Raw genomic sequence first — 27,363 nt, forward strand, 5'->3', positions numbered from 1 at the left:
GCTGGGGGCGCGCTCCCGTGCGACGTCAACGCAGCCCGCTAAGCTCCCCTGACCTGTGTACCCGGCCGGCCCCGGCTGAGTCCTCCGAGGGGCCTGGGTCGGGCGATTTGCTGGGTACCTTCGCGGCCACTATGGACAACTCCGGGAAGGAAGCGGAAGCGATGGCGCTGCTGGCCGAGGCCGACCGCAAAGTGAAGAACTCGCAGTCCTTCTTCTCGGGCCTCTTTGGGTAAGAACCGCACCGAGGGTCGGCCGGGACCTAGGCTGAGAGGTCCAAGGAGTTATGGCCTGAGGCGGCGGGGTAGGGACGAAGGGCTGGAGCCTACGGGCGGAGGGGATTTCGGGATGAGGTGTCATGGGCTAAGACAGCAGAGGGGACACAGTCCGAGGGCCAGGCTGTGTCAACGCGGTTGGAGGAGAGACGCTCTGAGGTGGCGGAAGGGCTCTGGGCTGACGACGCCCAGGCCGTGGCGACAACATCGTGAGGCTGGAAGGGGACCCAGGCTAAAGGCGGACCGAGGGGCCGGAGGCACCTGGGCCGAAAGCATGGGGTCTGAGGCCTGGAAGGGGACCGGCCTGCGGGGACTGAAGGAACCCGCGAGCCGCCAGGTCCAGAAGCCTTGGCAGCTGCAGGAGAGCCTGTCTGAGGGGCCCCAGGCGGGCGAGCGGGGGCTCGGGGCCGAGGACGCCTGCCCGAGCGATCGGCCCTCCCAGGGCCTGCGGCAGTGCATTTGCAGGAGCGTTGCGGGAGGGGGCCTGGGCTCCGCTGATCCTGGGAGTGATGAGTTCAGGGGTGAGGTGTGTGAGGTGCCTGGGCGAGTGTGTGCATGGTGACCAGTGCAGGGGGTCCCACACTCGGGTGAGCTCCGAGCAGAGGACTCCCGGGTGAGAGGACTCCCGGGTGACGGGTTGCAGTGGTTCTCAACCTTCTGGCCCTTTAAATACAGTTCCTCGTGTTATGGTGACCCCCCCAACCATAAAATTATTTTCGTTGCTACTTCATAGCTGTAACGTTGCTACTGTTATGAATCGTCATGTAAATATCTGATATGCAGGATGGTCTTAGGCGACCCCTGTGAAAGGGTCGTTCGACCGCCAAAGGGGTCGCGACCCACAGGTTGAGAATCGCTGAAGCCCTGGGCGGAGAGGCTGGAGAAGGACGGCATGTGGGCGGGTGAGTGATGCTGACTCTGTTCAGGAGATGGAGGGTGAGAGAGAGAGAGGAGGGTGATGAGGAAACCCAGGGGAGCGGAAGGCATCCGATCGGAGCTGTGACGGGGTGGGGGTGGGAGCAGGATGGCTGGGGTGTGCTGAGAAGGGGGCTGAGAAGGGGGCTGGGGCCGCAGCGGGGTAGACGTTTCACGCAAAATCCGAGCTAGCCCATCAAAGTGATGACCAGCCTTTGCGGGACCTTCGTGGCGCAGGAGTGCCCAGTGCCCCGGTTGGAAGCGTGGCCCTGACACTTCATGAGCTCAATGACTCAGAGGGGGTCGCTAGTAAAGCTCACCTCCGAGCTTGGCCACTGGTGACAAATAAAAGTGCACGTCAAGTGTCTAGACTCGGGCCTAGCACAGGGTTAGCTTGACAGGTGTGAGCTGTCATCCGTGTTGCTTCCAGGAAGGAAACAGGTTTGGCACCTGTGCTGGGTGGGGCGGAGGGGATCAGGGTTGGGAGCCTGGAGAGGCAGAGGGGGAGAAGCCGAGTGAGGGGAGAGGAGCTGGAAGACAGTGGGCAGGGGCGGAGGTCCTGGCAGGAGGAAGGGAGCCGGGGAGGACGGGACTGAGGACTGGGGCGGGGCCGTGGGTTTGTAGGGTTAGGAGAGCTGTGCTGGAGGTGAGGACGGAGGGGAGCAGAAAGGCTGAGACGGGGAGGCTGCAGGCCTGGGGAGCCTGCCAGAGGCTAGGACTGGGACAGACAGACGAGTTAGGAGGTTGGTAAGAAAGGAAGGGGAACCCGGCTGGCCGGCGTGGCTCAGTGGTTGAGCGTTGACCTAGGAACCAAGAGGTCAGGGTTCAATTCCCAGGCTTCGGGCTCGATCCCCAGTGGGGGACGTGCAGGAGGCAGGTATCAGTGATTCTCTCTCATCATTGATGCTTCTGTCTTGCTCTCCCTCTCCCTTCCTCTCTGAAATCAATAAAAGTATATTTTTTAAAAAAGAAAAGAAATGAAGGGGAGGGTTGTTTCCAGGAGAGGAGCTGGGCCGCCCACTGTTATTTGAGGTCGGATAGTGTGTAGTGAGAGGACTTTAATGCCCTGGCTGAGGAGCACTGGGTTGGAAACATCGGCTGATGCGGTGATTAGTGAGAGAGGTTCTAGAGCAGCCGTTGGCAAACTACGGCCCGTTTGAAATGAATAAAACTAAAAAAAAAAAAAAAAAAAAAAAAAAAGACCATACCCTTTTATGTAATGATGTTTACTTTGAATTTATATTAGTTCACACAAACACTCCATCCATGCTTTTGTTCCCGCCCTCCGGTCCAGTTTAAGAACCTATTGTGGCCCTTGAGTCAAAAAGTTTGCCCACCCCTGCTAGAGGCTGGGAGTGGAGAGGGGATATGTGTGTGTTTCTTCTTCCCTCACAGGGAGAAGCAAGCGCAGTGTTTGGGGTGGGGCCAGGAGCTCGTTTTTCGGCGGATGGTTTTCCTGGGCGGCTCTAGTGCCTGGTCCCTCTGGACTGAGATCAGTGTGCTTGCCGTTGGGTTGTGCTTGGAGGAAGCAACTAGGTCAACTTCTGAGACACTTGTCACCTGGGGAAGGAAGTGAGGGGAGCAGAGTGTGCCACCCCAAACAGGCCTCCTTGGGATATTGGCTGTTTCGGGAGGAGCTTCCCATTGGTTAAGGACGTCTGCGTGTGTAAGGCTGTCTGTCTCCCTGGCGGGACTGGCCTGCCCTCACTATCTAGTGGAGAAAGCAGGGGCTTAAATCTGCATAACAGTCTGACCTTTGTTTACTGTGTTTTTCCTGGTAACTTCCCATAACTGACGTTCCACCCCCAACATCTTTTGTCTTTAGCTGAAGTCGTATTTAACCTGATGGCTTCGGCCATTTTGGCGAGTTACTTAGTGTTCCTGGGTCTCTCCCACGTATACAGGAGATATACATGTTATTCAACGTTAACTTGTTTTTCTCCTGTTAATCTGCCTTATGTCAGTGATTTTTAGACCAGCCAGAAGAACCCTAAAGGCAGGGAGGAAATTTTCCTCCCCAGCACAAGGCTAACACTTGGCAAACACTAGTACAACAGAGTTGTTGTTAGGGTTCCTGAAGGAGGAACGCACGAGGCCAAAAGTGGTAAAGAATTACAAATTTATTCCGTCATCTGGAAACCCACAATGGCGCCAGCACCCAGGGTCGGAGGTTTTAAAGGACTGTAGGCGGGCTTTTTCTAGATGGAGCATTCTCTGGGCAGTCTGGATCCTGGGAAGGCCCGGAGGGGAAGGGGGATGGTCTGAGCAAGTGGAATGTGGTCTAGGCCAGTGGTCGGCAAACTCATTCCTCAACAGAGCCAAATATCACCAGTACTTCCTCAAAATAGACTCGCCCAGGCCGGAAACCGACTTCTGCACATGGGCCACGAAGTTCCAATCGCACTGTAAGTGCGCGCCCGCACGTGGTATTTTATGGAAGAGTCCCACTCAGCCGTGGGCAAACTACGGCCCGCGGGCTGGATCCGGCCCGTTTGAAATGAATAAAACTAAAAAAAAAAAAAAGACTGTACCCTTTTTTTTTTTTAAATATATTTTATTGATTTTTCACAGAGAGGAAGGGAGAGAGATAGAGTTAGAAACATCGATGAGAGAGAAACATCGATCAGCTGCCCCCTGCACATCTCCCACTGGGTATGTGCCCGCAACCCAGGTACATGCCCTTGACCAGAATCGAACCTGGGACCCTTCAGTCCGCAGACCGACGCTCTATCCACTGAGCCAAACCGGTTTCGGCAAGACTGTACCCTTTTATGTAATGATGTTTACTTTGAATTTATATTAGTTCACACAAACACTCCATCCATGCTTTTGTTCCGGCCCTCCGGTCCAGTTTAAGAACCCATTGTGGCCCTCGAGTCAAAAAGTTTGCCCACCCCTGGTCTCACTCAAGGGGCCAAAAAGCCGCATGTGGCTCGAGAGCCGCAGTTTGCCGACCATGGGTCTAGGCAAACAAGAATGCCTTTGTGAAGTGGTCAGTTCCCAGGGGAGGGGTTATCGATTCAATTCTTTGATCGGACCTAACAGTTGTCAGATATAACAAGGGCTAGATTGTGTCACTCGCGTGAGGTTGCGTGATCTGGTGGAAGGCTCTGGTGAGGAGTGAGCTGGGCCCCAAGAACTCTAGGACTTGCTAAGGGAGTGGGGGCCTGGAAGGGTGTTCCAGGCGGGAATTGTGCGAGCAAAGGTGTGGTGTGAGGGGAGGTTCTGCCAGGAATGATGGGAACCGAGGGGCCAGGGATGGCTCCCCAGAGGAGAGGCCTCCATCTGGGAGGATGAACAGGAGTTCTGGGGGTCCCCTCTAGTGGGGGAGCACTGCTCCAGGCAGAGGGGACAGCGTGAGGAAGGCCCAGATGGGTGAAGTGTAACACAGGGAGTTCCGTGTTAGCACATGAAGTTCGAAGCGCAGAAGTGGGAGGTGAAGCTCGGCAGGGACGAGGCCAGTGCGGGGAGGCAGCTTTCCCGAAAGGGCTGGACTGGAGCTGTGGAGAGCGTGGAGGGCTTTACGGAGGAGTTCTGTCAGCCTGTTCAGGCTACAACGAAGTACCATAGTCGGGCAGCTTATAAACAACAGAAATGTATTTCTCATAGTTTGGAGGCTGGGAAGTCCAAGGCGTGGTGCCAACAGTGAGGGCCGGCTTCCTCATAGACAGCGTCCTTTCACCAAGTATCACCCCAAAGACCTTACCTCATACCATCACCTTGGAGGTTAGGATTTCAGCACATGATTTGGGGAACACAAACATTCGGTCCACAGGGGGCCAGTCCTGGAGGGTTCCCATTCGCCATTTATTTGTTTTTTAATATATTTTTATTTATTTCAGAGAGAGGAAGGTAGAGGGAGAGAGAGATAAAAACACAACTGATGAGAGAAAATCACCAATTGGCTGTCTCCTGCATGGCCCCCATTGGGGATCGAGCCTGAAACCCGGGCATGTGCCTTGACTGGGAATCGAACCATGATCTCCTGGTTCATAGGGCAAAGCTCAACCACTGAGCCAAGCCAGCCGGTCCCCATTTGCCCTTTAGAAAGGACTACAGCAGCTGGGGTGGGGGAGACCGAAGGCAGTGACATAAACAATAGCGACAATGTCTGTTAAGTGCTCACCCTGGCTCAGAGTCAGGCCTGGGACGGGCACTTTACCTGCATCCTCACATTCCGTCCTGCAGCAGCCCTGTGGAGGTGGACAAATGCGGGCTTGGGGAAGGGGAGGTATTTGCCCAGCCCAGTGCCCCAGTAAGTGGGATCTGCGGCCAGACCCAGGCCTGGCTGATCCCAAAGCCCTCTCCACTGCACTTAGTGTATGTTGCGGCTCAGGCCCATTCTGGACACTAATGATGTTGGCAAACCACATCTTAGGGAGCTCCCTCCTTCTAACTCCTCCTCCCTCCCCGCCCCCATGGCAGTTTCCTCCAAACATTTGAAAGAAAGAGTAGGTGTATTCATCCCTGCCCCTTCCAGCGCCAAGAGCAGCTGAGGTGGGCGTGAGCAAGGCCAGAGCGGAGGGCAGGGGCATGGACAGGGGCCCGCCTGACCAGAGCTGTCTGTCTGAGGGCTGGGCGTACAGCGAGAGGTCAGCCCTGGCCTCTGGCGCTGGGGTCGCCTGTGTTCAGCATTTCACGGCCCACCTTTCTCAAGGCTTCTAGGGAAGTCCCTCGTGCTGTTCTTCCCCTTTCAGGAATCTCAGCAACAACAGCATCCCAGGTGAGAGGTCTCTGCCCGAGTCAAAGGGCCAAGGAGGACAGCCCCGCCTGGGACCTGGGGCCGCCCCACGTCCTTGGATGCCAGGGCTTTCTCTGCTCTTCACTGTTTCTGGGCTGCCAGACGCTAGGGGGCTTCAGCCTCCACGCAGCCAGTTAGTAAGCAGATCACAGCTCCTCTGTACCTTCCTTCCTGCTCCCTCCTCTTCCCTCCCCCCAACTCCTCAGCCCGCCAAAGGCACCTGGGGAGGAGGCTGGGAGAGGGGAGGGGGCAGCCCAGCTTCTCTGGAAGCAAAAGGTGCCGATTTCCTGGGGAAGCACAGTGAGACTGCAGAAGGGACAGCGGGTGGGGCGCATGTTGTCTTCCCTCCTGCTGGGAGTCTCCCAGGATGTGGCTTTCCCGCTGTGCCCCCTGGGGTTTTCCTCATCCCTCACATCTTCCCCTCACTCCCCAATCGCAAAGAAAAGTTTCTTTCCACTGGACAGCAACCTGCATGGGAAGTTTCTTCATCATCATAGTAATAGCTACTTCATGGGGTTGTGCTAAGGAATAGTGAGATTATGGGTGTAAAATGGTGGGAACACAGTGTCTGACGCTGGTACGTGCTTATTATTGTTGCTACATATAGTTATTGGAAGTTGAGCTGGAGGAAAAAATGGCAACGTGTTCTGTATACACACAGCACAATCTCTAAAAATCAAATGTTGACAAATCAGTTCCTGTTTGAACCGCCTGTAGGTGCCAGCAACCCCAGGACCCCTGGAGGCGGGCTCTCCTGAGGGAAGAATGGCTGACAGGTTTGGGGACAGGACCCACCTGTGTGGGAATGACAGCTTCTGGCTTTGCTTCCAGACCTCCTTCCACCCAGAGCGCAGCAGAAACCCCTGGTGCCATTCCGGCCACACCCATGCGGTTCGCATGGCCCTACCCGCTGCCAAGACCTACAGTGGGAAGCTTGGCATTTCTTGCCTGGTCTCCAAGCAGTGTCTTTCCTGAAGGGACACAAGGTTTCCAGGTAGCCTGGCCAGATTATGCAATAACTGAGGGTTCCGTCCTCCATGATGGATGGGACTTTGCTGCCTGGTCAGACAGAGGTTTCAACGCTTCTGTTTGGGATGGGGCTACAGAGAGGCAAGGGTCTTTCAGAAACATCTTTCAAGAAAAGGAAACATTGCCCAGCTGGCATGGCTCAGTGGTTGAGCGCCGACCTATGAACCAGGAGGTCACGGTTCGATTCCTGGTCAGGGCACATGCCAGGGTTGTGGGCTTGATCCCCAGTGTGGAGCATGCAGGAGGCAGCTGATCAGTGATTCCCTCTCATCATGATGTTTCTCTCTCCCCCCCCACTTTCCTCTCTGAAATCAATACAAATATTTTTTTAAAAAAGAAAAGGAAACATTCATGTCTTTGGCTGGGATGAAGTAATCCTGTTGGGGTGCAGAGGGCATCGGTATGGAACCACAGGAGCGCCTGCCAGGCCCTGTGGCTGGCACAGCCCCTGCCTTTGAGTTTACAGTGGGAGGAGGGCTGCACGTAGCCAATCTGGGGCCAGGGGAGGTGAAGCCCACGCTGAGATGTTGAAATAGGAAAACATTTCTAGAATAGTTCTCTCTCTGCCAGTCTGATAAGTGATGCTAGTGTGGCAGGTGCTCTCATGGTTCCAGCAGCTCTACCCCATGTGGAGTCTCTCCCCAGGTATACCGAGGCTGCTGAGCCACGAGCTGGAGCTGGCGCCAGAATCCTGGCCCGTCTGCCTGCAGTCTGAGGTTTTCCACTGTCCCGAGTGACTAGAATTCCCACTGCCAGGTGGCTGGCAGCCTGTGGAGTGTGTTTTTCCTCCAGGATGTCTAATGGTAACCGTTTGAGGGCCTGCTCTGTTTTGCCCTCTGCACCAGGTAATCTCTGATCTTCACAAAGACTCCTCCCAGGTCCAGTTCATTGTCTCCATTTTATAGCTAAAGAAACTGAGACTCGGGCTGCTAGTCCAAGGTCGCACTTAGCATAGTGCTGAGACCAATTTCAGCTCCGGTCTCCCAGCCTCAGGCCCATTCTCTCCCCGCCCTTTGCGCGTACAGGCACGTCCAGAGAATGTCCGGTGATGGTTTCAGTGCCGGGCAGTTGTGTGCAAACCTGTATTTTGTCAGTTACTGGGCCTGTGCAGTCACTGTGGGGGCCCAGGCCCTGCCTGTCACTGCAGAGCCAGGGAGGCAGGGAGTGGCTTAGCGTTTGCAGGTGATGCGGGAGATGCTGGAGGAATCCCATGGGTCTGGCCCTGACAGCTCAGCTGTGCAGGCTGGGCCTTTCTGTTCTCCAATGTTCCTCTGCCTGCAGCTCTGTGCAGTGGGCCAGGGCTCCGGGGGCGCTGGCTTGACCAAGCCCACCTCCCCCACCCCCACCCTTGCTTAGGGGCCACCCATCAGGCCTCCAGGGAGAGCAGTCTGCTTGTCAGATGATGGAAACCTGAGCGGGTCGGCTGTTTAATCTATTGGACTTTGTCTGCCTCCTCATTTTCCAGAAGACTCACAGGCGGAGGGAAGCCTCCCAGGCCCCTGAGTGAGGGAGAGGCAAGGGCAAGACTGGATCCCCAGGGCCAAGTCCCCGTTGGGCCCCACCGCTTCCTGGCTGTGTGGGCTTGGACAAGCCCCTTAACACCCCTGAGCCCAGCCAGCCCCCTCCTTTGTAATGCAGGAGGATTTACAAATACCCTGGTGAGGACCCCAAGGGTTATGGTGAGGAACTCTGTCCCTTCAGGCAGAGCCCGTGGTTGCCATTATAAGGAGTAATGACGATGCATAGCACATGGGAGAAGGCAAGGGAGGGACAGGACCGCTGGGGGCCCATTCTTCCACCGAGGGCGCTGACTAGAGAACCAGGGCAGGGTGTTAAGTCTCAAGAGGACTGAGGGCTGGTAGCTGTGGCACCACAGGGGGACAGGAGGGAGAGGGCCTGTGGAGGAGGACCCAAAATGGGAGTGCACTCCATCTGCTCTGCCTTTTCGAGGTCCTTAGGAAACTGCAGGTGGGGTAGGTGGCATGTTGGTGGGAGCTGGACATGCCCAGAGGATGGAGGAGGGAGGGAGGGAGGGAGGGAGGCTAAGACTCTGCACTGCAGACCGCCTGGCCCAGGTCCCACCGGGCCGTCTGTGCACTTCTGGCACTGCTCGCTCCTCCATATGGCAGTCGCTGGAGGTTGGTGGCTCCGCCTGGGAGACCTGAGACCGCTTCCTCCGCCTTGGGAGGGGGAGAAAGCAAAGCCGAGGGAGTAATTATAGACAGCCCTGCACCAGGCCGGCCCGAACCAGTTCCCTCTATTCCTGGGCATGGCTCAGAGCCGCTGGTTGGGGAGAGCCAAGCAGAAGCAGCTTGGGGGAGGCCAGTGGGGGAGGGACAGTCAGCTGTCGTGTGTGCTGCCACCCCGGCTCTTCAGAAGAGTTTGGTTTTTGTCACGGAGGCCACCCTTAGATGAGTGACATGAGCGGACCTGATTGAGGAGAGAAATCCTATAGTAACCCATGCAGATGTACTGTGTGGGGAGGCAGGTTGGTGGAGTGGTGGAGCTGGGAACTTCTTCCTTCCTCACTCTCCCTGCCAGTAGCCCTCCTGTTGTGTCAGAATGTCGCCTAAACTCTTCTCCTGCCTCCATTGAGCATGAGCGGGACCTGCCTGCCTCTCCAGCCTCATTGCCTACTGCTCCCTGCACCATAGCCACCTGGCCCACTTCTTTTCCTCGATTGAACTGGCCAAGCTTGTTTCTGTCTCAGGGCCTTTGCACATGCTTTGACTGCTGTGTGGAATGCTCTTCCTCTTTTCATGGATGGCTCCTTAGTAATCGTTAGGGATTAGGCTCAAATCTTGCATCCCTGACCTGTCCATTCAAAGAAGCTCTTCCTCCCAGCCCCTCTAGTGCTGAATCACTCTGAAATTGTCTTGCTGGCTTCCTGTTTACTGAGGCCCAGGTTCTGCCCTTTGTTTACTACTATGTCCAGTGCCTGGCACATCATAAGTACTCATGTTTGTTCCCCAGATGACTAAATGGCTATGGGAACAGCTTCTCCTTTAGGGTCTGCCAGTGGCCCTAGCTGGGCGACTCAGCTTCCATTTCTAAAAGAAGAGGACAGAAATCCCGAGATCCCCCTGTAATTGCGGTGGAAATAGCAAGGTGGAGACAGGCCTAGCGGCCTGAGCAGGTGGTAATCCCTCTGGCTTTCCCACCCCGCGGCTAGAATCACTGACCCAGCGCAGGGTTGGCCTGGCTTAGCCTGGGATCATAGCATTTCAGCCCGGCAGCTGACAGGCTTTGTGCTCTGTGTCCGCTCTGTCCCGCTGAGCTGAAACAAACCAGCTGGGCTGGCTCTGCTCATTGTCAGTCACCCGGCTTGGGGCCTCTCCGTGGAACGGCCACTTCTGCTCATCCAGGAGCCTGAGCTTTTCCGGAGAACATCTGGGCCTGGGTAGGACTCATTGTGCCCTCAGAGAAGCGAAGGGTCCATGGGGTGGGCACATCTGTGATGGCGATCTGTGAATGCATCCTTTAAAGAGAACATTCCAGAGAAGGTCCCCGGGGGTGGGGCGGGGGGTTGCCTTCTGGCCCCAAGGGATCCTTCTGAAATCTTCTGCCAGAAGTTTGTGGAAGTGCCTCAGCTCTCTGAGTGGTTTCTGAAGAAGGTACTTCAAATGGGGGTCTCAGGTTCAATGTGTTGGACCATCTGGGACGAGGTATGGGAAGGGGGGGAGTGCGTTGCTCAGGGACACTTCCTGGATAGCAGAGCGACCCTCTGCTGGAGCCTCTCCATGGGTCGGCAGGGAGACAGTGTCAGCACAGCCCCATAAGGCAAAGGGTAGGCTTTTCATCTAAAGCAGAACCTTGTTGGTGTGATTTGGATTCAGGAGGCCAGGACTCCAGTCCCACCTCCACCCCACCCCCCTGTACACAGACATACACAAACACTCAGGCACCCCTGGGAGGTCACCTGAAGTCACCTGACCCGGGAGATCACTGCTGACTGCTTTCCAGGCTGTCTGCCTGAGTCACTTTTTCCCCTCCCAAACTCACCTGATCATCTGAATTATCGGGGACGATTGTTAAAAAATCCTGATTCTGGCCATACCCAGACCATCCCCCTGGGGATAGTGAAATCTCCAGGGAGGGTGACTGTGGGCTCTGATTTGAGTATTGTAAGGAGCCTCTCATGTGACTCAAAAGATGGGCGAGGTGGACTGTGACACTAACAGTGCAGTGAAGGCGTGCGCCAAGCACAGCTCCAAAATTACACTAGAGGCCCTTGCCAGCTGGCTGGGATGGCCAGTTTCCACGGCCAGTTGACACAGGGGTGAGGGTTGGGACAGTGAAGATGATTTGTGTGTCTTTTCATTGGAAAAGTCCCCTTTTTCCTTCAAAACTGAACATTGCTTGATGTCAGTGAGGAGGGAATCTGAACTCCATGTGGGGGACTCCTGAGTGTGTGGGTTTTATTTTACTGATTTTTGTGGACGATGGGGGTTTGAACAGTTACAGAGACCACAGACTTCGTGGGCTAAGCCTGGTGGGGTTATGGGAGATGGAATGACTTACCACTGGTGGGTGAGGTACTAAGGAAGGTCCCCCGATTCAGGAAGAAGTTCATATGCACCACTTGGAGGTGGGGGTGCCAGGGTCGCTGTCCCTGCAGGGTGCTCTTTGTTTTTCTGAAAATGTACTCCTCTTTATCTCACCGGTCCCTACCGTTACAAAGTAGGTTTTCTGAGGGTGGTTTTGCCATCCTGTCCTATATAATAAAAGGCTAATATGCAAATTGTCATCCCCCCCAGCCAGCCCCCCCCATCGCCCCCCCCCTCACCCCAATCCAGGGCAGAGCCGGCCGGCCATATCCAACCCGTGCACGAATTCGTGCACCAGGCCTCTAGTTTTAATAATGCTGTGCTGAACATCCTGTAGTTTCTCTGATTAGCTTCTTAGGATAAATTGCTAGAAATGTAATTCATTGCTGGATCACAGGACCCAATATAAATCCTGATATTTAAAAAATATATATTTCTTTTCTTGAATAGATAAATATGCGGGTGATTAAAAAAATTCAGACGGGGCACACTGTCCCTCCCGGGAGCACGCCCGCACCTTTCCCTTTCTCCTCTTTTCCCCCCACAGACATGCCTCTCCTAAACTCCAAGGGACCCCACGAGACTTGCAACCAGGGGAGCAGTGGGCAGCAGCAGCTGTTCCCGCGCTGATCCCTGAACCTGTCCCCAAGGCCCCCTTTTCTCTGACTTCCCAGTGAGCTGACAGCAGCCCCACCCAGGCTCCCCTCTTGCTTCTTCTATCCTAGGCCCTTCCTTGTTTCATTGTCCCAGCTTTAATAAGCATACTCTCAAAATAAAACATAAAATAAAATTCTGACAATACAAACAAAAGGTGTCCATCTGTCTCCCATGCCTGGCCCCCAGTTCTACAGGCCCCACCTTAGAGAAAAATGCTGCAACTTGTTTTTGGTGTATTCTCCCAGAAATATTCTGTTCACATAAACATATATGCTTCTCTTCTCACCCTCGCTTTTTGTTCTGTTTTTAACACAAATGGGAACTTTTTATATACACATTTAAAAATAGTATTTCTCTGTGTGTGTGTTTATGTTATTATATTTATGGCCGGTCCTGAACTGGTAGTGACCCTGGAGGGTTGAGAGGTCTTCCCTGAACCGCTGCAGTGTGCCAGGCTAGGATTAAGTCATTGGGGAAGGGACGAGGCAGCCAAGGCTGGGCTCTTCCCCCAGGATGCTTTGCAATCTCTGGGAAAGGGACTTGGGGGAGCCTGGGAGCAGCCCAGGCAGGAAGTGGGAATGTTAGTGGCTGTCAGAGGCTGTCACAATGGCAGGGAGGTCGGGAGGGCCTAGGCAGCCTTTGTGTGGGGGTGGAAGCCACAGACTCTCTCCTGAGCCCGGATAGAGGCCTGGGCTGCAGCTGGATGCGGGAAGCTGCTTTCCAGGGAAATCATGGGAGTGAATGCAGGCCACGTCTTCACTGTCTCCACTCACTTCCCCTTTGGTACCAGACTAGATATTCTCCTTATCCTTTCCCCCTTTCCTTTTTCCCCAGAGGCTCGTCCAAAACAGAGGAAGCCTGCGAAATCTACGCCAGAGCAGCAAACATGTTCAAAATGGCCAAAAACTGGAGTGGTATGTGATCGCTGCTAGAGCTCCACCGCGCTTTCTCCTCCTTTCCCTCAGCTTCCGCCTCCCGGGCCTGGCTGGGAGCCTAGCCTCGCAGCCCCCCTCTCTTTAGGCTTCTCTGGCGTCAAAGCCCGTGGGCCTGCTTATCTGGTCGGTAGAGCCCACTGGGTTATTTTACAGCTTGGCTCCCTGGGCCTTGGAGAGAGGACGGAAGGGATGAGGACAGATAGATTACTGAGTCCAGGTGGACCCGCATGGATTGATGAGCCCTTCCAGGGGTTTCTCCTTAAATTTAGAATATCATGTTTCCCCGGACACTGTTTCATATTGCTTCCAGCAGAGTCTGAATTCTGAGCTGGGGGGACGGTCAAGTGGTCCAATAACAGTGATCACAGTTACCACTTATCAGGCACCATACTAAGCACCAGGCATGTATTTTTTAATTGAATCATTGCAGCAACCCTACGAGGGTCAGTGCCATTCATTAATTTTCCCATTTTACAGATTCGGAAACTGAGGCTTGTCCCGGTCCCTTGTCCAAGGTGCCGCAAGTAGTAAGCGACAGAACAGAATTCAGAAGCCAGAGCAGGGCCGGGTGTTTAACCTGCTCCTGCGATGCCTCATGACCTTTGGAGCTGAGTGACTTGGGTTTGTGTCACAGCTCAGACTGGCCTGTGACCCTGGCAGTTACTTGGCCTCTCCTAGTACTTTTACACTCCAGTGTGTTTCCTCCTCAGGACCACGGCAGGGAAGTGGTTGGGACCGAACGGGGCCGTGGTGTGGGTTCATGGAGACCAGGCTCACCAGCGAGGGCGGTCAGTGAGGGCAGTAAATGTGGCGGCGCGGTGTCATGTAATGCTGCAGGCGCCTCCACCCGGAAGAGGTCACCCCAGGTCAGGGGCCTCCTGAGACACTCCTATGTTGGTGGGCGGAGTGTCATCCGCTTCATGGCTCTGTGACTCGGCCCTGAGTTGTGGTCCGATTCCCAGGAGCTTGGTCGGCAGGGAGCTGCCTGAGGCTCGAGGAGAGGTTTGAAAAGCCAGTGCGTGGAGCCCACCGGGGCTGGTTTCATAAAATGACTTGGAACATCTGCACGATCAGATCAGGGGAATCGAGCAAAGACAGAGTTCCTCTCTGGGAGGCACAGGGTAAAATCCACTATTGTCATTTTCTGAGAATGTTCCCACTTCCACAAAACACATTGTGCATAAAGGCAGGTGCTACGTGGATGTTTATGCTCCAAGCTCAGGAAGTGCCTTAAAAGAAAGAATACTTATTTTTCAATCACACAGTTGTTGCTTTCCCCAGAAATTTGTAAGCCAACCCTCACCCAAAATCCTAGGCCATTTTTTTCTTTTTCTTTTTCTTTTTTTTTTTTTTTACCTTTTCTGGAAATTTTACACTCAAGTTTCTAGCCCTTAAACATAATAAAGAACTCATACATCGTAAAAACCTGGGCGGCTTTGTCTGTCCTGCTGCTCTGAAGTTCCAGGACAGGGGCCAGGCCCTCCCGTCCTCTTCCAGCTCAGCAATTCTGTGACTTGGTCTCAGCCGGAGGTGGGTGAAGGGAAGCACCTCAGAGCAGCTGAGGTGGCTGTGGGGGTCTCACTAGCACAGACCCCACCCCTGGGGGAGAGACCCCAGTGTCTCCTGCAAGTCCCTTTAGGAGATGAGAACAGAAGCAGAACGGCTTGGGACCCATGGAAGGTGACAGTGCAGGAGTACAGGACAGACTGGGCTTCAGGTGCGTGGCCTCCTCGTGTCCCAGGTACTCAAGATCTTGGGGTCTGCGTCCTGTTTCCTGTTCTGGACGTGAAGTTCCTAGAGGGAGCAGACCCTGTATGCCCCCCATGTACCTCATGATGAGTGTAGTGCCTTGTCCACACAACCTGCAGTGACTCTACACAAGGGACTAGAACGTGGACAGAGGCAGAGGAGTATGGGGGAGTGGGGGAGTAAATCAGGAAGTGTTTTCAGAGTTGAACCTCAATTGCCCTCTCTTCCCCAGCACCCCTGTCTGTCCCCCTCCCATGATTCAGCCTGCTCTCTGCCTTTGAGTAGGGTTCCCAGCCCTGTGCTTGCAGGCTCCCCGGGGGCACTGCTGGCTCAGGGGGCCTGAGGTCTAGGCCCAGACCTCAGCTCACCCAGGCCACTCTGTTCCTTTCTCCGGGGCGCCCTGTATTCCTGAGAGCTCCCGGGGCAGTGTCTGTGTGGCTCACGAAGCATGGAGCCCCACTTAGGCCAGGGTTACTTATTTTCTGTTCCAGCTGCCGGAAACGCCTTCTGCCAGGCAGCCCAGCTGCATCTGCAGCTCCAGAACAAGCACGACGCCGCCACCTGCTTCGTGGACGCCGGCAACGCGTTCAAGAAAGCTGACCCCCAAGGTGAGGGCCCGTGGGCCACCAGGGCTGGCTGCCCGAGCACCAGCTGAGCGCTCTGCGGAGACGTCCTCAGGTTTCCACGGGCTCCGTTTTCTCCAGGGGCCGACACACGATAGGCTGGCAGGGAGCCCCTCGCGCTTTAATTTCAGAACTGGCTCCCTTCCGGTGGCATTTTCATCCCGCTCCAAGCCTCCTCCTCCCCTTCTACTGTGTGTGCAGCTGATCGCTCCCCTTCCGCTGCCTGGGAGCATTTGGGAGTGGGAGTTACATTTCAGACCCACCGCATGCCAAGGGGAGAGGAAAATCTGTTCTGTTGTCAGAATTGACATGCAGAAGCCGGTGGAGGGCTTCTGAGACCAGCCAGGTAGGAGTCACTTCCGGAGAAGGAGAGGAAGTGGCCCTGACCTGGCTTCCCTGAGGGGTCCAAGGGGGGAAGGGAGAGGCTGGGAGAGAAGAGCCTGAGATGTAGTTGCCAGAGAACAAGTTTCCTCAGATGACAATGTGTTGGGGACAGAAGCCCCAACTGGGTCTCTGTCATCGTGAAGAACACATTTTGTCCCACTGGGCTCATCCGGAAGCAGAAGCCCAGTGGGCACCAGACTTTCGATTTCATGGAGCTGGGGTTTTAATTTGCTTTTTAAGTCTTGGTGCCAGACATAGGTTGCTAACTTTTAATTTTAGCAAGCAGAGATTTTTTTTTTTTTTATAAAGACCATCTATTGTCACTCTCTTATGAGAATGGGAAAGACATGCTTTTTTTAAAAAAAAAAAAAAAAAAAAAGGAGACACATAATCTTGGAATAAAGGCCTGTTCTTCCCAAGAGGGGACAGTTGTCAGCAGTACACAGAGGTCTCTGGGAGGGCCAGTGAGCACCGGTTCCCGTGCGAGCGCTGGGGATCGCTGGCAGGCCCATGTTGCTGTCGGGGACATTCATTTAATTCCCAGGATTTGGTCTCTGTGTAAACCGAGTAGCTTTTCTCTGTCCTTAGACCTGACCAGTCCCTCCTCTGCCACCGGGGGTCTCACAGATGTTGGTCTAAGTGGTAGGTCAGGCTCAGCAAGAACCCGAGGGGGGCTCTGGCTGGGTGGCTCAGTGGGTAGGAGTGTTGCCCCATACCCCAGGTCAGGGCACATACCCGGGTTGCTGGTTCTATCCCTAGTCGGGGCACATATTGGGAGCACACCGATCGATGTTCTCTCTCTCCCTCTCCCTCTCCCTCTCTGTCTCCCTTCCTCTCTCCCTAAAATCAATAAAAACATATCCTCTGGTGAGAATTAAAAAAAACAAGAGCCCGAGGAGAGGCCTTGTGACAGGGTGGGTCCTTGTCACTCCTTGCACAAAGCTGAGTGCTGGGCCACAGCAGGCCACGTGGGGGAGTGACGATGGCCCAGGCCACCCTGGACTTGTTTTCAGCTGGAATCACCCAGAGACGGCTGTGCGTCGTCCCCCCCACGAAGTCCCCCCTGCCCCATCCTCCCTTCTGCTCCCTGGGGAGCTGGTTGACCTGGAGATGCTGCCCTGGCATCTGTGAGGTTCAGCTGCTGTTCCCCAGTGACTGGAAGGGCTTGTTTCTGGGGCGGGAGCGGAGTGCCAGGCTGCGTGACATGTGCACGGCACCAGCTGCTCTTTAAACAACCCAGGGCTTCCCCTGCACAGGCCCCACCTGGCCCTCTGATGTCGTGCCCTTCCCTGGCTTTTGATCCGAGTTTCCTCATCTCGGCAGGCTCTGCAGGGTGTGTGTTGGATGTGGCCAGGGCCTGGCTGTAGGAAGCACAGAGGGTGGCAGTCTTCAGGCTGGTGGGGAAGCAGCAGGAGGTGTGGTGACGGTCCCCTCGTGGGGCAGAGGCCGACTTAGTTTCTCCAGGATCAGCGAGCACCGTTTGCTGCCCTGGGAGCTGAGATCGGGGGAGGGGGGTGGTGGGGGTGGTTGGGGTGGGGGGATCTTGTGGGGAAACAAGAGGGGCAGCAGAGCAGAGAACGGTAATTTGGGCAGAGCCGGGACCAGGCGCCTTGTCTGGAGCCCAAAGGGTGCGTGGTGCTGAGGATGGGCCGGGCTTTGCAGTGGCATCCCCGCACCACTGCCTCGTGGCTGCCACCCCCAGTCACAACTGCGTTGGGGACCATTCCAGCCAGGGTCAGGAGAGAGGGCACATTTGCACCAGGAGTAGCAGCTGCCTGGTGTCCGCGGCCAGGGCAGCTTCACAGAGGCCGTGGCAGCTGTGTGGCTCAGTGGGTCTGAGAGGCCCGGGAGGAGCTGCTCTCCTGCGACCTTGGACAGGTCACTTAATCTGTTGGACCTGCATTTCCTGATGGTAAAGCAGAGATCACACGTGAGATAAGGCGAGGACATGCCCGGGGTGGCACCTGGCATGAGATAAAGTCCCGTGAGGAGCAGCCCTCTGCTCACATCCGACAGGAGCCTGGCCTGGGCTCAGCCTCCACCCCTGGCAGCCTGCCCTGTGGAATAGCTGGAGGCCCTGTTTGGAACCTGGCCCTCTTTCCCCAAGCAGGTGATCTGCTCCCTGGGGCCTTGCTGATCACCTCCCAGTCTGTCCTATGCGAGCACTTCCTGCAGGAGCCCTGGGGGGCCTGCCCCTCCCCCTCCCCCTCCAGAGGCAGCTGGTGCCAACCTGGGCCTGAGGCCTGCCAGAGCCTGTCATCACGCTCTCCCTCTGGCGGGGGTGGGGGGGTGGGGTGTCTGCCCTCAGTATGGGTCAGGGGTGTCTTGCTGCCGCCTGGTGGGATTGGGGGTGGGGAGGTGACGCCCATAGCTGTCAGTGGTTCCCCAGAGTTTCCCAACCACTGTCTGCCGCTCTGGGTGGACTCAGGCCAGGGAGGCCTCTTACCCCGCCTGCCTGACAATTGGGCTCAGGGGTTCATGCATGTGCGCCCAGGACAGGGAGGTGACCAGGCCCCCATTCCCCCTCCCCCTCGTCCCCCATGCCCCACTGCCATTTATTGGATGCCTGCATCTTCCTTTAATCTGTTCCACTTCCTGTGCGGTTCCGGGATTTGCCCGGTTTATCATGGAGACTGGCCGTGTTGGGGGTGGACTGCAGGAGTGGGATGGAGTTGGCTGGATTAGGGCCCTGGGTTGCAGACTCCCTGTGTCCCTAAGCCAGGGCCTTCCCCTCCCTGGGCCTCAGTCCCCCTCTCCTCATCCTGGGCTGGATCATTCCGAGTCCCTTTCCAGGTCCAGTTTTCTGTGGGTAGATAAGGGCGGGGAGGGGGCGGGCGGAGATTCTGTGCTCATCCAGGGGTGTGCTGGCCGCTCATCCTGGGGACCCCCGTGACCTGATAAGATAAGAAGCTGGTTGTAGCCACTGTGTCGGGCTTGTCTGCCAGTGCTCTTGCCAGGGTGTCAGTGGGGCCTGCTGCTTTCAGGAACAGCTGTCATGGAGCGAAGAGCAGGGATGAAGGGGATTTAACCCTATGAGTCCGTGTTGCTGCCGGAGGTGGGGGGAGCCTCCCCTGTTACACCACCACGGCCTCCTTGCTGACAGGCTTCAGGGCTTCTGGCTGGTTAGGCCCTCAGGGCAGCTGCAGGGGAGTTTCCAGCCCCTCCCACTGCCGGCTGCTAATGGCACTGGGAACAGCCTTGCCACCTCTGCCTGCAGGTGCCCCGTTGGACTCCCAGCGGCCTAGGAGAGGGAGTGGGTGAGAGGTAGGGTGCCTGCTGGTCACACCCACCCCTGGGGTGGAGGCTAGAACAGGGGTGGGATGTGCAGGGCCCACTCCCTGCAGCCCAGCTGCTCACTCCTCCTCATCCTCATCATGGTGGTGCAGCCAGTTGCTAGCTTATCAGTTACTTCCAGAAAAGCTGTTACAAAATGTGTGTGTGTGTGAAAGTCACTCTTACTGTTTCCGGCTGTAATTTTTTGTTGTGTTCTCTCCCTGTCCTCCTCTGCCCCCTTGTTGCTCCTTTTCCTCTTCCCTACTGCCTCAGGCTTCCAGCTGTCAACCTCAACCTTAGCCAAATGGTGTCCATTCTCTGAATCTTTTGGGGGTGTCCAGAGGCCTTTCGGACTTGGACAAAACCTCTAGATCCCCCCACTCCCAGAGCAGTGCTTACAGACGCACATTTTGCAAATGTAGGAGGCTTGACTACTCCCTGAGAGCCCGGCCCGGAGCTAAGTGCCAAGTTCTGATGTCTCCCCGGGTAGTGAGGCCATAAGCCCCTTGAGAGCAGGCACCAGGCCTTACACCTCTTTGTGGCATCTCAGCCCTGTGGGCTTGGCTGACTGGAGCCCTGGGAAGCAGACCAGGAGCCTTTCGAATGCCCCGGACTGCAGGACGAACTTTCAGCCTTGGCTCAGCTCAGACCCTCATCCTGGGGTCTGTCCAGGCTGTCTCCGCCTCCCCCTACTCCCTCTCCTCCTGAGATGCATTAAAACGGTGTTAAAAAAAAAAAAAGTCCACCCAAGAGCTCATCTCTGTCTGCCAGAAAATGCCTCCCACGCATGCTTCTCTCTTTCCTCCAAATAACTTGTCAAAGGAAAAAAGCCATTCCCAAATTTAAAATCTTGCAAGAGCCCAGCGGCATGGCTCAGTGGTTGAGCGTCCTCCTATAAACCAGGAGGTCACGGTTAGATTCCTGGTCAGGGCGCATGCCTGGGTTGTGTGCTTGATCCCCAGTAGGGGGCGTGCAGGAGGCAGCTGATCAGTAATTCTCTATCACTGATGTTTCTATCTCTCTCCTCCCTTCTTCTCTGAAATCAATAAAAATATATTAAAAAATAAAATAAGATCTTGGAAGAGGTAGTACAACAAAGGTAGCCCAATTCCTCCTCTCAAGTACCGCCCTACTGTGTGTGTGTTTCGTTGGCAAACCTGTGGTGTGAGGAGCTGGTGGGGATCAGTGCCAGGTTAAGGAGGGTGCAGAGGGCTGAGTGCTGAGGTGGGAGCAAGAGAGTAATGGAGAGTCCAACTGGAGGGGCCTCCTCCTGCCATAGATGGAGGCCAGACAGGTGCAGGGGACGTGGCAGGTGCAGGGTCCGCAGTGAAAGGGTGTCCCTCAGGCGTCAGGCTTGGCCGCCCCTTGCCAGCAGCTCTGCTCTTGAGGGTAAAGCCTTAGAAGATCTGGCTCAGAACACCCAGGGCAGCCTGGCCATCAGCCTGACCTGGCCCCAGCCGTGTCCTGTCCCTGGAGTAACTGGGAAGGGGTTGGCTTTGTGGCAGCTCCAGGGAGAGGGCCGCCACGTCAGCCAGGCTCCCCCCGGAGCATGTGCCCAGCAAGTCAGGCTGCGGAATAAATGAGTCTGACCAAGTTTCCTGGGCTCAGGGATTCCTTCCCCTTCCCTCCCAGCGGTTCCCCTGGAGAGCGGAGAGCAGAGCGTAGCCCTGGCAACTCTATTGATCTCGCAGGCGCCTCAGCCCTCATCCCCCCTCTCCCAGCTTCTGCCCAAATGACTTGGCTTTCTCACTTCTCCTCCCCGCCTCCCTTTTTCTCTCCCCAGAGGCCATTAACTGTTTGATGAGAGCAATCGAGATCTACACAGACATGGTAAGGGTCGCTACAGTCCTGGTCCACATATTGCCCCAGCCTCACCTCCCAGCTCCAGCACCAAGAGCAGGCAGAGGGGGATTTGTCACCTGCACTGGGCTGGGCTGGGCTGGCTGGGTCCCCACCGGCTCCCCACCAGCCTGGCTGCTGGCAGTAGCTTCCAGCACGTCCCGGAGGCCATCCTTGTCGTCATTGGTAGAAGTTAAGGTTACTGGGGACCTGTGTCCTTTTCCCCTCGCCCGCCCTTCCCCACCAGCATCCTATCTGATTCCCAGCTCACAGTAGCCAGAGGGGGGTGTGGCCAGCGCCCAGAGTGGGCACAGCCCCTGCCCTGCCTAGGGAACATCCCCATGGACAGATGAGGCCCAGAGAGGCGCCCAGCCTGAGGCCAGGGGGCCGAGACTGTGGACCACAACCAGGCTCAGGCCCCGTGAACTCTACCTTTTGCCTCTTCACATTCCACCTGTCTCGTCAGACCCCTCCGCCCGGGCAGGAAGGGGTCCTGGCCCCGCAGGGTCCTGGCGATGCTGCAGCATTAGTTACAGCAGTGGCCGCAGCTGCCATTTATTGGCCCAGACTCTCAGTGCACGGGGTCATCTTCCGACCACAGCCCTGTGAGGTGGGCGCTTGTCAGTCCGTGTGACAGGAGAGGGGACCCGCACAAGCGAAGTGATGCCCAGGGACACACACCTGCAGACAGGAGTGGCTGAGACCCAAGACTAGGCCTGGCTGGGCTTAGGGCCCGACCCTTTCCTGCTGCCTGAGGTGTGGGGTGGCTGTGAACCAGCCCCTGTGTGTGGAGCAGCTGGACAGGCACCTGGACCCCCACTGGGTGGAGGCGGGGGGCAGGGGGTGCTCAGGGAGCTGGAGGCCTCCACAGGGGAGGTGGAGGGGGTTTGCTTGTGAGAAGCCACCTCGATGGCCACACTGGGGGAGGGGAGGCCAAGGAGGGCTTGGGCGGTGGGGACACTCGGGCCCTCAGCCCCGGTTTCTCCAGAGCGTTGGTCCCATGGCTGCTCTGGGCCTTCTATTAAATGCTTCTTCCAGCCAGGCCCTCTGCCAGGTGCCTCTGCACATACCTCTGCACCGCCCCCCGACCTGTGCACCGTGGACAGGAGGGAAGGGGGGCTGGGTGTGGAGTGTCTTGCTCAAGGTCACCCAGTCAGGGCAGCACTCAGACCCGGGCCTCTCACTCTAGAGCCTTCCTTTTAAGTCCCATGCCCTCTGCCCCTCGGTATCCTCCTCTGTGCACCTCACCTCACAAGTGCAGCTGAGGGGCAGGGAGCCACAGCTTTGGGGACCAGGGGGGTGCATGGCGTGGTCGAGCTGGTGTGGGGCACTGGCCACAGGCATTCCCTCCCCGTGTCCCACACAGGGCCGATTCACCATCGCAGCCAAGCACCACATCTCCATCGCTGAGATCTACGAGACGGAGCTGGTGGACATCGAGAAGGTGAGGTGGAGGGGGAAGCAGCGGGGGCTGCAGCCAGTCGTCTGGGGCCTGGACTGCTCTCTCTGTCCTGTTCCCTCGGGGAGTCCTCTGGTGTCTGAGCACCGGGGAAGGGGCGTGGGCGCTGGCAGAACTTGGATGAGGGCTCTGGCTGTGTCCCAGGGGCTGCCGGTGATAAAGGCTGCATTACCCACTCTCACCCTCCCCCCTCCCGCCTCCCGCCTCCCAGGCCATCGCGCACTACGAGCAGTCTGCAGACTACTACAAGAGCGAGGAGTCCAACAGGTACCCAGGGACCACTCCATTCCCGCCGCCCAGCCCCTTGCGCTTGCCACCAGCCACCGCCAACCTCTCTCCTCTCCACCCCACACAGCTCAGCCAACAAGTGTCTGCTGAAGGTGGCTGGTTACGCCGCGCAGCTGGAGCAGTATCAGAAGGCCGTTGACATCTACGAACAGGTGGGGACCGTGGGGCTGCGAGCCCTGCTCTCTGCGGAGGGCGCTGCTCCCTATCCTGTGTGCCAGTGCCCCTTCCTCCCTCTGCCACCTTCTCTATCCCCCTCCCTCCCTTTCTGTCCACCTCCCTCTGTCATCCCCTCGCTCTCACTCTGCTCACCTGGCTAAACATTTCCTCCGCCCATGGCCCCCGTGTGCTGTGCCCTTTCCCCAGCCCAGCCCAGTCCTCAGGGAGCTTCCTGGCCGACCCCAGAGTGAGATGACTCTGAGGAACCAGAGTCGGGGAGGGAACGGGAAGAATTGCCGAAGCCTGGGGAGCCCAGAGGAAGGGGGTCAGGGAAACAGGGACCCTCCCATGGCTTCTTGGGCTCCTCTCCACTGTGTGGGGAGGGCTGGGCGGGGCCCGGGCTGTCCTGGTGGGTTCATGGCCAGGAGAAAGGCAGGCAGCTGAGAGGAGAGTGGGGCAGGCACCGCCTCGTGTTCCTTCAGCCTGCTGCCCCTCTGCCCCTGACATGGCAGCCTCCTGTCAGGCCTGATAGCGGGGCCGTCTCTCACCATCTTAGCACCTTGGGAGGCCCACAGACACCTGGCCCTGTGGCAACACCCCCCCCCCCCCCCATTATCTCTCTGTCCTTGGTCACTCATGTACCCATTGCCATCTTCCCTGGGGCTGGTCCCTGCCTCCCTGCCCTGGGGTCCTGGTTAGCAGGTGTTCTCCTGGGGCCCAGACCCAGCCTCCAGTGAGCCCCCCAGAGCCTGGCAGTGACCCTGGCCCTCTGGCTGCCTGCCGTGAGCTCACAGTGCAGCCACCATGTACCCACAGGTGGGGACCACCGCCATGGACAGCCCCCTCCTCAAGTACAGCGCCAAGGACTACTTCTTCAAGGCGGCCCTCTGCCACTTCTGTCTCGACATGCTCAACGCCAAGGTGAGCCCAGCCAGAGCCTCCCCCCCCGCCAGGTGGCCACTGGGGCACGGGCCACTGTCACTGGGCCAAGTCCGCTCTCAACTCCTCAGAAGGGGTGAGCCCCTCCCTCACGTCTGGCCCCTGACAGTGGGCCTTGGGCGAGAAACTTTGTGCTCACTGATGTCACCGGCCGCCGCTTACTCGCCGCTTAGTGTGAGTTTCTGGTTCCCGACTCACTTGGTGCCAGGCCTTCCTTTCGTGAGAGCACATTTTGAACCCTTACTGCTCCCGGTGAGGTCGGCATCTCTGTCACTCATTTTATAGGTGAACACTCAGGCTGAGACCAGAGTCTCTTGTTCAAGGCCACATGGCAGCCCCCATTCCCGATCTCTCTGACTCCCAGTCTCACGATGTGAACCATAGCCTGCATGTCCGCCTACCCATCTTCAATTCAGGGCCCCTTGGCAAGAGGGGTCAGTACTGGCGAGGGGCAGGAAATGCCCAGGGGAAGGAGTGAACTCCTGAATCAGGATTTCTTAGGGGTTTCCAGCCACCCTACCCTCAGCCTGGCACGTCTGAGCCCCCAGCCCTGCTCCCTGCATCGCGCCCCCTCAGATCCCTGCCCCACTGCTTTCCCTGTGCCCTGAGCAGGTCACTGCCTTCTCTGGGTGTTTCCCTATAAAATGGGGGTCTCTATCATTTGATAGTTACATGAAACGTGCCCAATGCCAGGCCTGACATGTAAGGCGTACTCAGGCAGTTGTCATTGGCCCCCTCCCCTGGGTGAACCTGGTTCAGGAGACAGTACTGGGCACTGGCCCGGGAAACGCTCCGTACATCCCCCCTTAACTTCCTGGCAGCTGTCTCTGCAGCCAGGCTGGCGCTGAGCTCAGCTCCTTGGAGGTACCGCTAGGCACAGAGCCAGGTGACATGGAGGTGGGGGAGGGGCACAGAGCTGACTCAGGATCCAAGCCAGCCTAGATCCCCTTCGCTGTCAGGCCAGTGGCCTCAACAGCCCCTTTATTGGCTTGTCCCCTTCCTTCCTTCCTTCCTTCCACCCGCGCCATGCTCAGCTCGCTGTCCAGAGGTACGAGGAGCTGTTCCCCGCTTTCTCCGACTCCCGGGAGTGCAAGCTGATGAAGGTGCGTGCTGCCCCCTTTCCCTGCCCCTTTACATCCGGGCCTGGGAGTGGGTGGTTGGGAGCCTGCAGGTGGGTGGAGGCGCTCCAGTTAGGCGGCTCACCGAGATGATAGTGGTTCTCAAGGGGTTTTCGTTTTTATTTTGTTTTTCCTCTTCTGCCATTTGGATCTCCATTTTCTGGATAAAATCAGACTCAGGCAGTGATAAAGCTAGTAGAGGCTGAGCTGGGACGTGCGCATGCGCACACACATAAACACACACACACACACACACACACACACACGTGACCTGTGTCCATGAGCTTGCAAGCAACTTCCAACACAGGCAGGATTGGGACAGAGCCCTTTCCTTCCTGTCAGCATGGGAGTCCCCCGATTTCCATCCATCCAGGTGGTGTGTACACGGATCTAACCTGCCTGCCATGTTCTTGCAGAAATTGCTAGACGCCCATGAAGAGCAGAACGTGGACAGCTACACCGAGGCGGTGAGTGGCCGGCGGGCGGCCGCCCTTCTCAGACATGCTCTGCCCAGAATTTCAACCTTTTTAACTCTGGCCGTGGCCCCTGTAGACACCCCAGAATCTCCCGAGTCACCCCCAAGAGGCGCAGGGAGTCTTCTCCCCATTTAGAGATGATGGCACTGAGGCTGAGAACGAGGAGGGGACGTGTCCTTGGTCCCTCGGGGACAGAGCTGGGTTCAGGTCCACATCTGTCTGGCCCTGAAGACCAAGGCTGCGCCCCTGGAGTCCCCCTGAGTGAGCAGCTGGAGGCCACCTCTCATTGGCTGCGGCGGGTGACCCAGGAGCCGAGAGGGAAGGAAGTGAGCCGTCAGCCTCCCCCTTCGAGGGAGCAGGAGGGAGGCGGAGCTGAGGTGGCATTGGAGGGCCCATTCTTCCAGCAGCGGGTTCCTCATAGAACTGCCCCAGCTGCTTCTGAATGTTCCGGAACCCAGTGTGTCCAGCTCAGGGCCTGATCTGGTCATCCAGACAGCTGAGCGCCTGCCCCTCCGGCTTCTCGGCCCCTATGATGACAGACCAGCTCCCTCTGGTCCCTCCTGCCCCGACAGTGAAAGCTCCTCAAGGAGAGGGGGGACGAAGGGTGTGGGTTCCCGGGCCTCCCCTCCCCTGTGGCGCCGGGACAGGCCTTGTCACATCTCCAGGCCTCAGTTTCCCATCCATAAAACAAGGAAGCTGGACCTTTCTTAAGCTACAAAGTTAATTATTATCCTGAAAGGGAACCACCGGGCCTGCTGCCTCCCTTGCTCCTCCTCAGGCCACGGCTGGCAGGGACACATCTGGAGAAACTTGGGAGCAGGGACCTTTGGCTTCAGGGCTGGGACAGGCAGAGAGTCAGGGCCAGGCGTGGGACTAGCCGCCTGTCACCATAGTCACCATGCGGGTGTGCCACAGGTGAAGGAGTTCGACTCCATCTCCCGGCTGGACCAGTGGCTGACCACCATGCTGCTGCGCATCAAGAAGACCATCCAGGGCGAGGAGCAGGACCTGCGCTAAGCCCCGCCCCCGGCACCTGTCTTCCAGCCCCTCTGCTTTCCCCAGCGGCCCCTCCAAACACTGCGTGAGCCCCGAGAGGTGGCCCAAGTCCTGACTGGGACCTTCCCTCCCTTCCCCCCAGGAGTCTCGCAGGCCACAGTGCAGGCTCCACACTGCCTCGGGGCCCTGGAGGCCGGCCTGCTGGCTACACAGTCACCCTCTGTTCTCGCACCCCTCGTCCCTCCCCGCCCCATTTATTTAAGCCCCAAAGAGACCCTTTTCCACCCCGAAGCACAGAGTCTGTGGCATAGACCGATCAGCTGTGGGTGCTGCCAGGGGGTGGGGTCAGCATCTGACCCCCCATCGCCTGACTGGCTGGGGCTGGAGCGTGAGGTTGGTTTCTGTCTCCCCACTTCTGTCCCCCAGCCAAGCGCTGAGCACATGTAGCAGCAGCTGAGATTTGCTCTCCGCTGTGGGGGGAGTTCCCCCTCCCCCCAGCGCCGGGAGCCTCCCAGCCTCCTGCAGCCCAGCCTCCCAGGAGAGCCCAGGCCCTGGAGCAGGGGGTCATCCTGCACCCGCCCCACATCTGCTCCTGCCATTGTGCTCTGAGGTTTTGTTGGTGGGAAGCTGCAGCTGGCCCCCAAAAGAAAATAAAAAACAACACTTTTGCATGAGTCTTCCTTCCTCTTCACCTCTGCGACCCCCTCTTCTCTCGGGGCTAGAGTCCAGTCTCCTGGCCCCCACTGGTCTCTGATCGCACGGGGAGAGGAGGCCAGCTTTGGAGACTCGGCTGGGTCGGCGGTCTCAGGGAGGGAGGCCCAGGGATGGTGGGTTTGGGGAGGAGCCGTGGACTTGGGAGCCTGGCAACCCCCACGTCTTCATCTGTGAGCCCTGGTTTCCTCAGCTGGGTAGATGGCTGGCAGTGCCACCCTCAGAGCAGCTGGAGGATGGGTGCAGCAGTCACGTA

General features: G+C 57.2%; 1 protein-coding gene across 1 annotated transcript; it reads left to right on the forward strand.

Annotated features, from left to right (window-relative positions):
• On the forward strand, window positions 1-27,070 carry NAPA (NSF attachment protein alpha). The gene is made up of 11 exons (XM_070401922.1): window positions 1-229; window positions 12,996-13,075; window positions 15,337-15,453; window positions 20,909-20,955; window positions 22,331-22,408; window positions 22,635-22,690; window positions 22,779-22,863; window positions 23,684-23,788; window positions 24,841-24,909; window positions 25,341-25,391; window positions 26,316-27,070. Exons 1-11 carry the CDS (start codon window positions 132-134, stop codon window positions 26,415-26,417), a joined length of 888 nt encoding a protein of 295 aa, XP_070258023.1. The 5' UTR covers window positions 1-131; the 3' UTR covers window positions 26,418-27,070.
• The last annotated feature ends 293 nt before the right edge of the window (window positions 27,071-27,363 follow it).

The sequence above is a fragment of the Myotis yumanensis genome, unplaced genomic scaffold, assembly GCF_028538775.1.
Source record: "Myotis yumanensis isolate MYYU_CA2020_CCGP unplaced genomic scaffold, mMyoYum1.0.hap1 SCAF_23, whole genome shotgun sequence".
In the NCBI taxonomy this organism is placed as follows: domain Eukaryota; kingdom Metazoa; phylum Chordata; class Mammalia; order Chiroptera; family Vespertilionidae; genus Myotis; species Myotis yumanensis.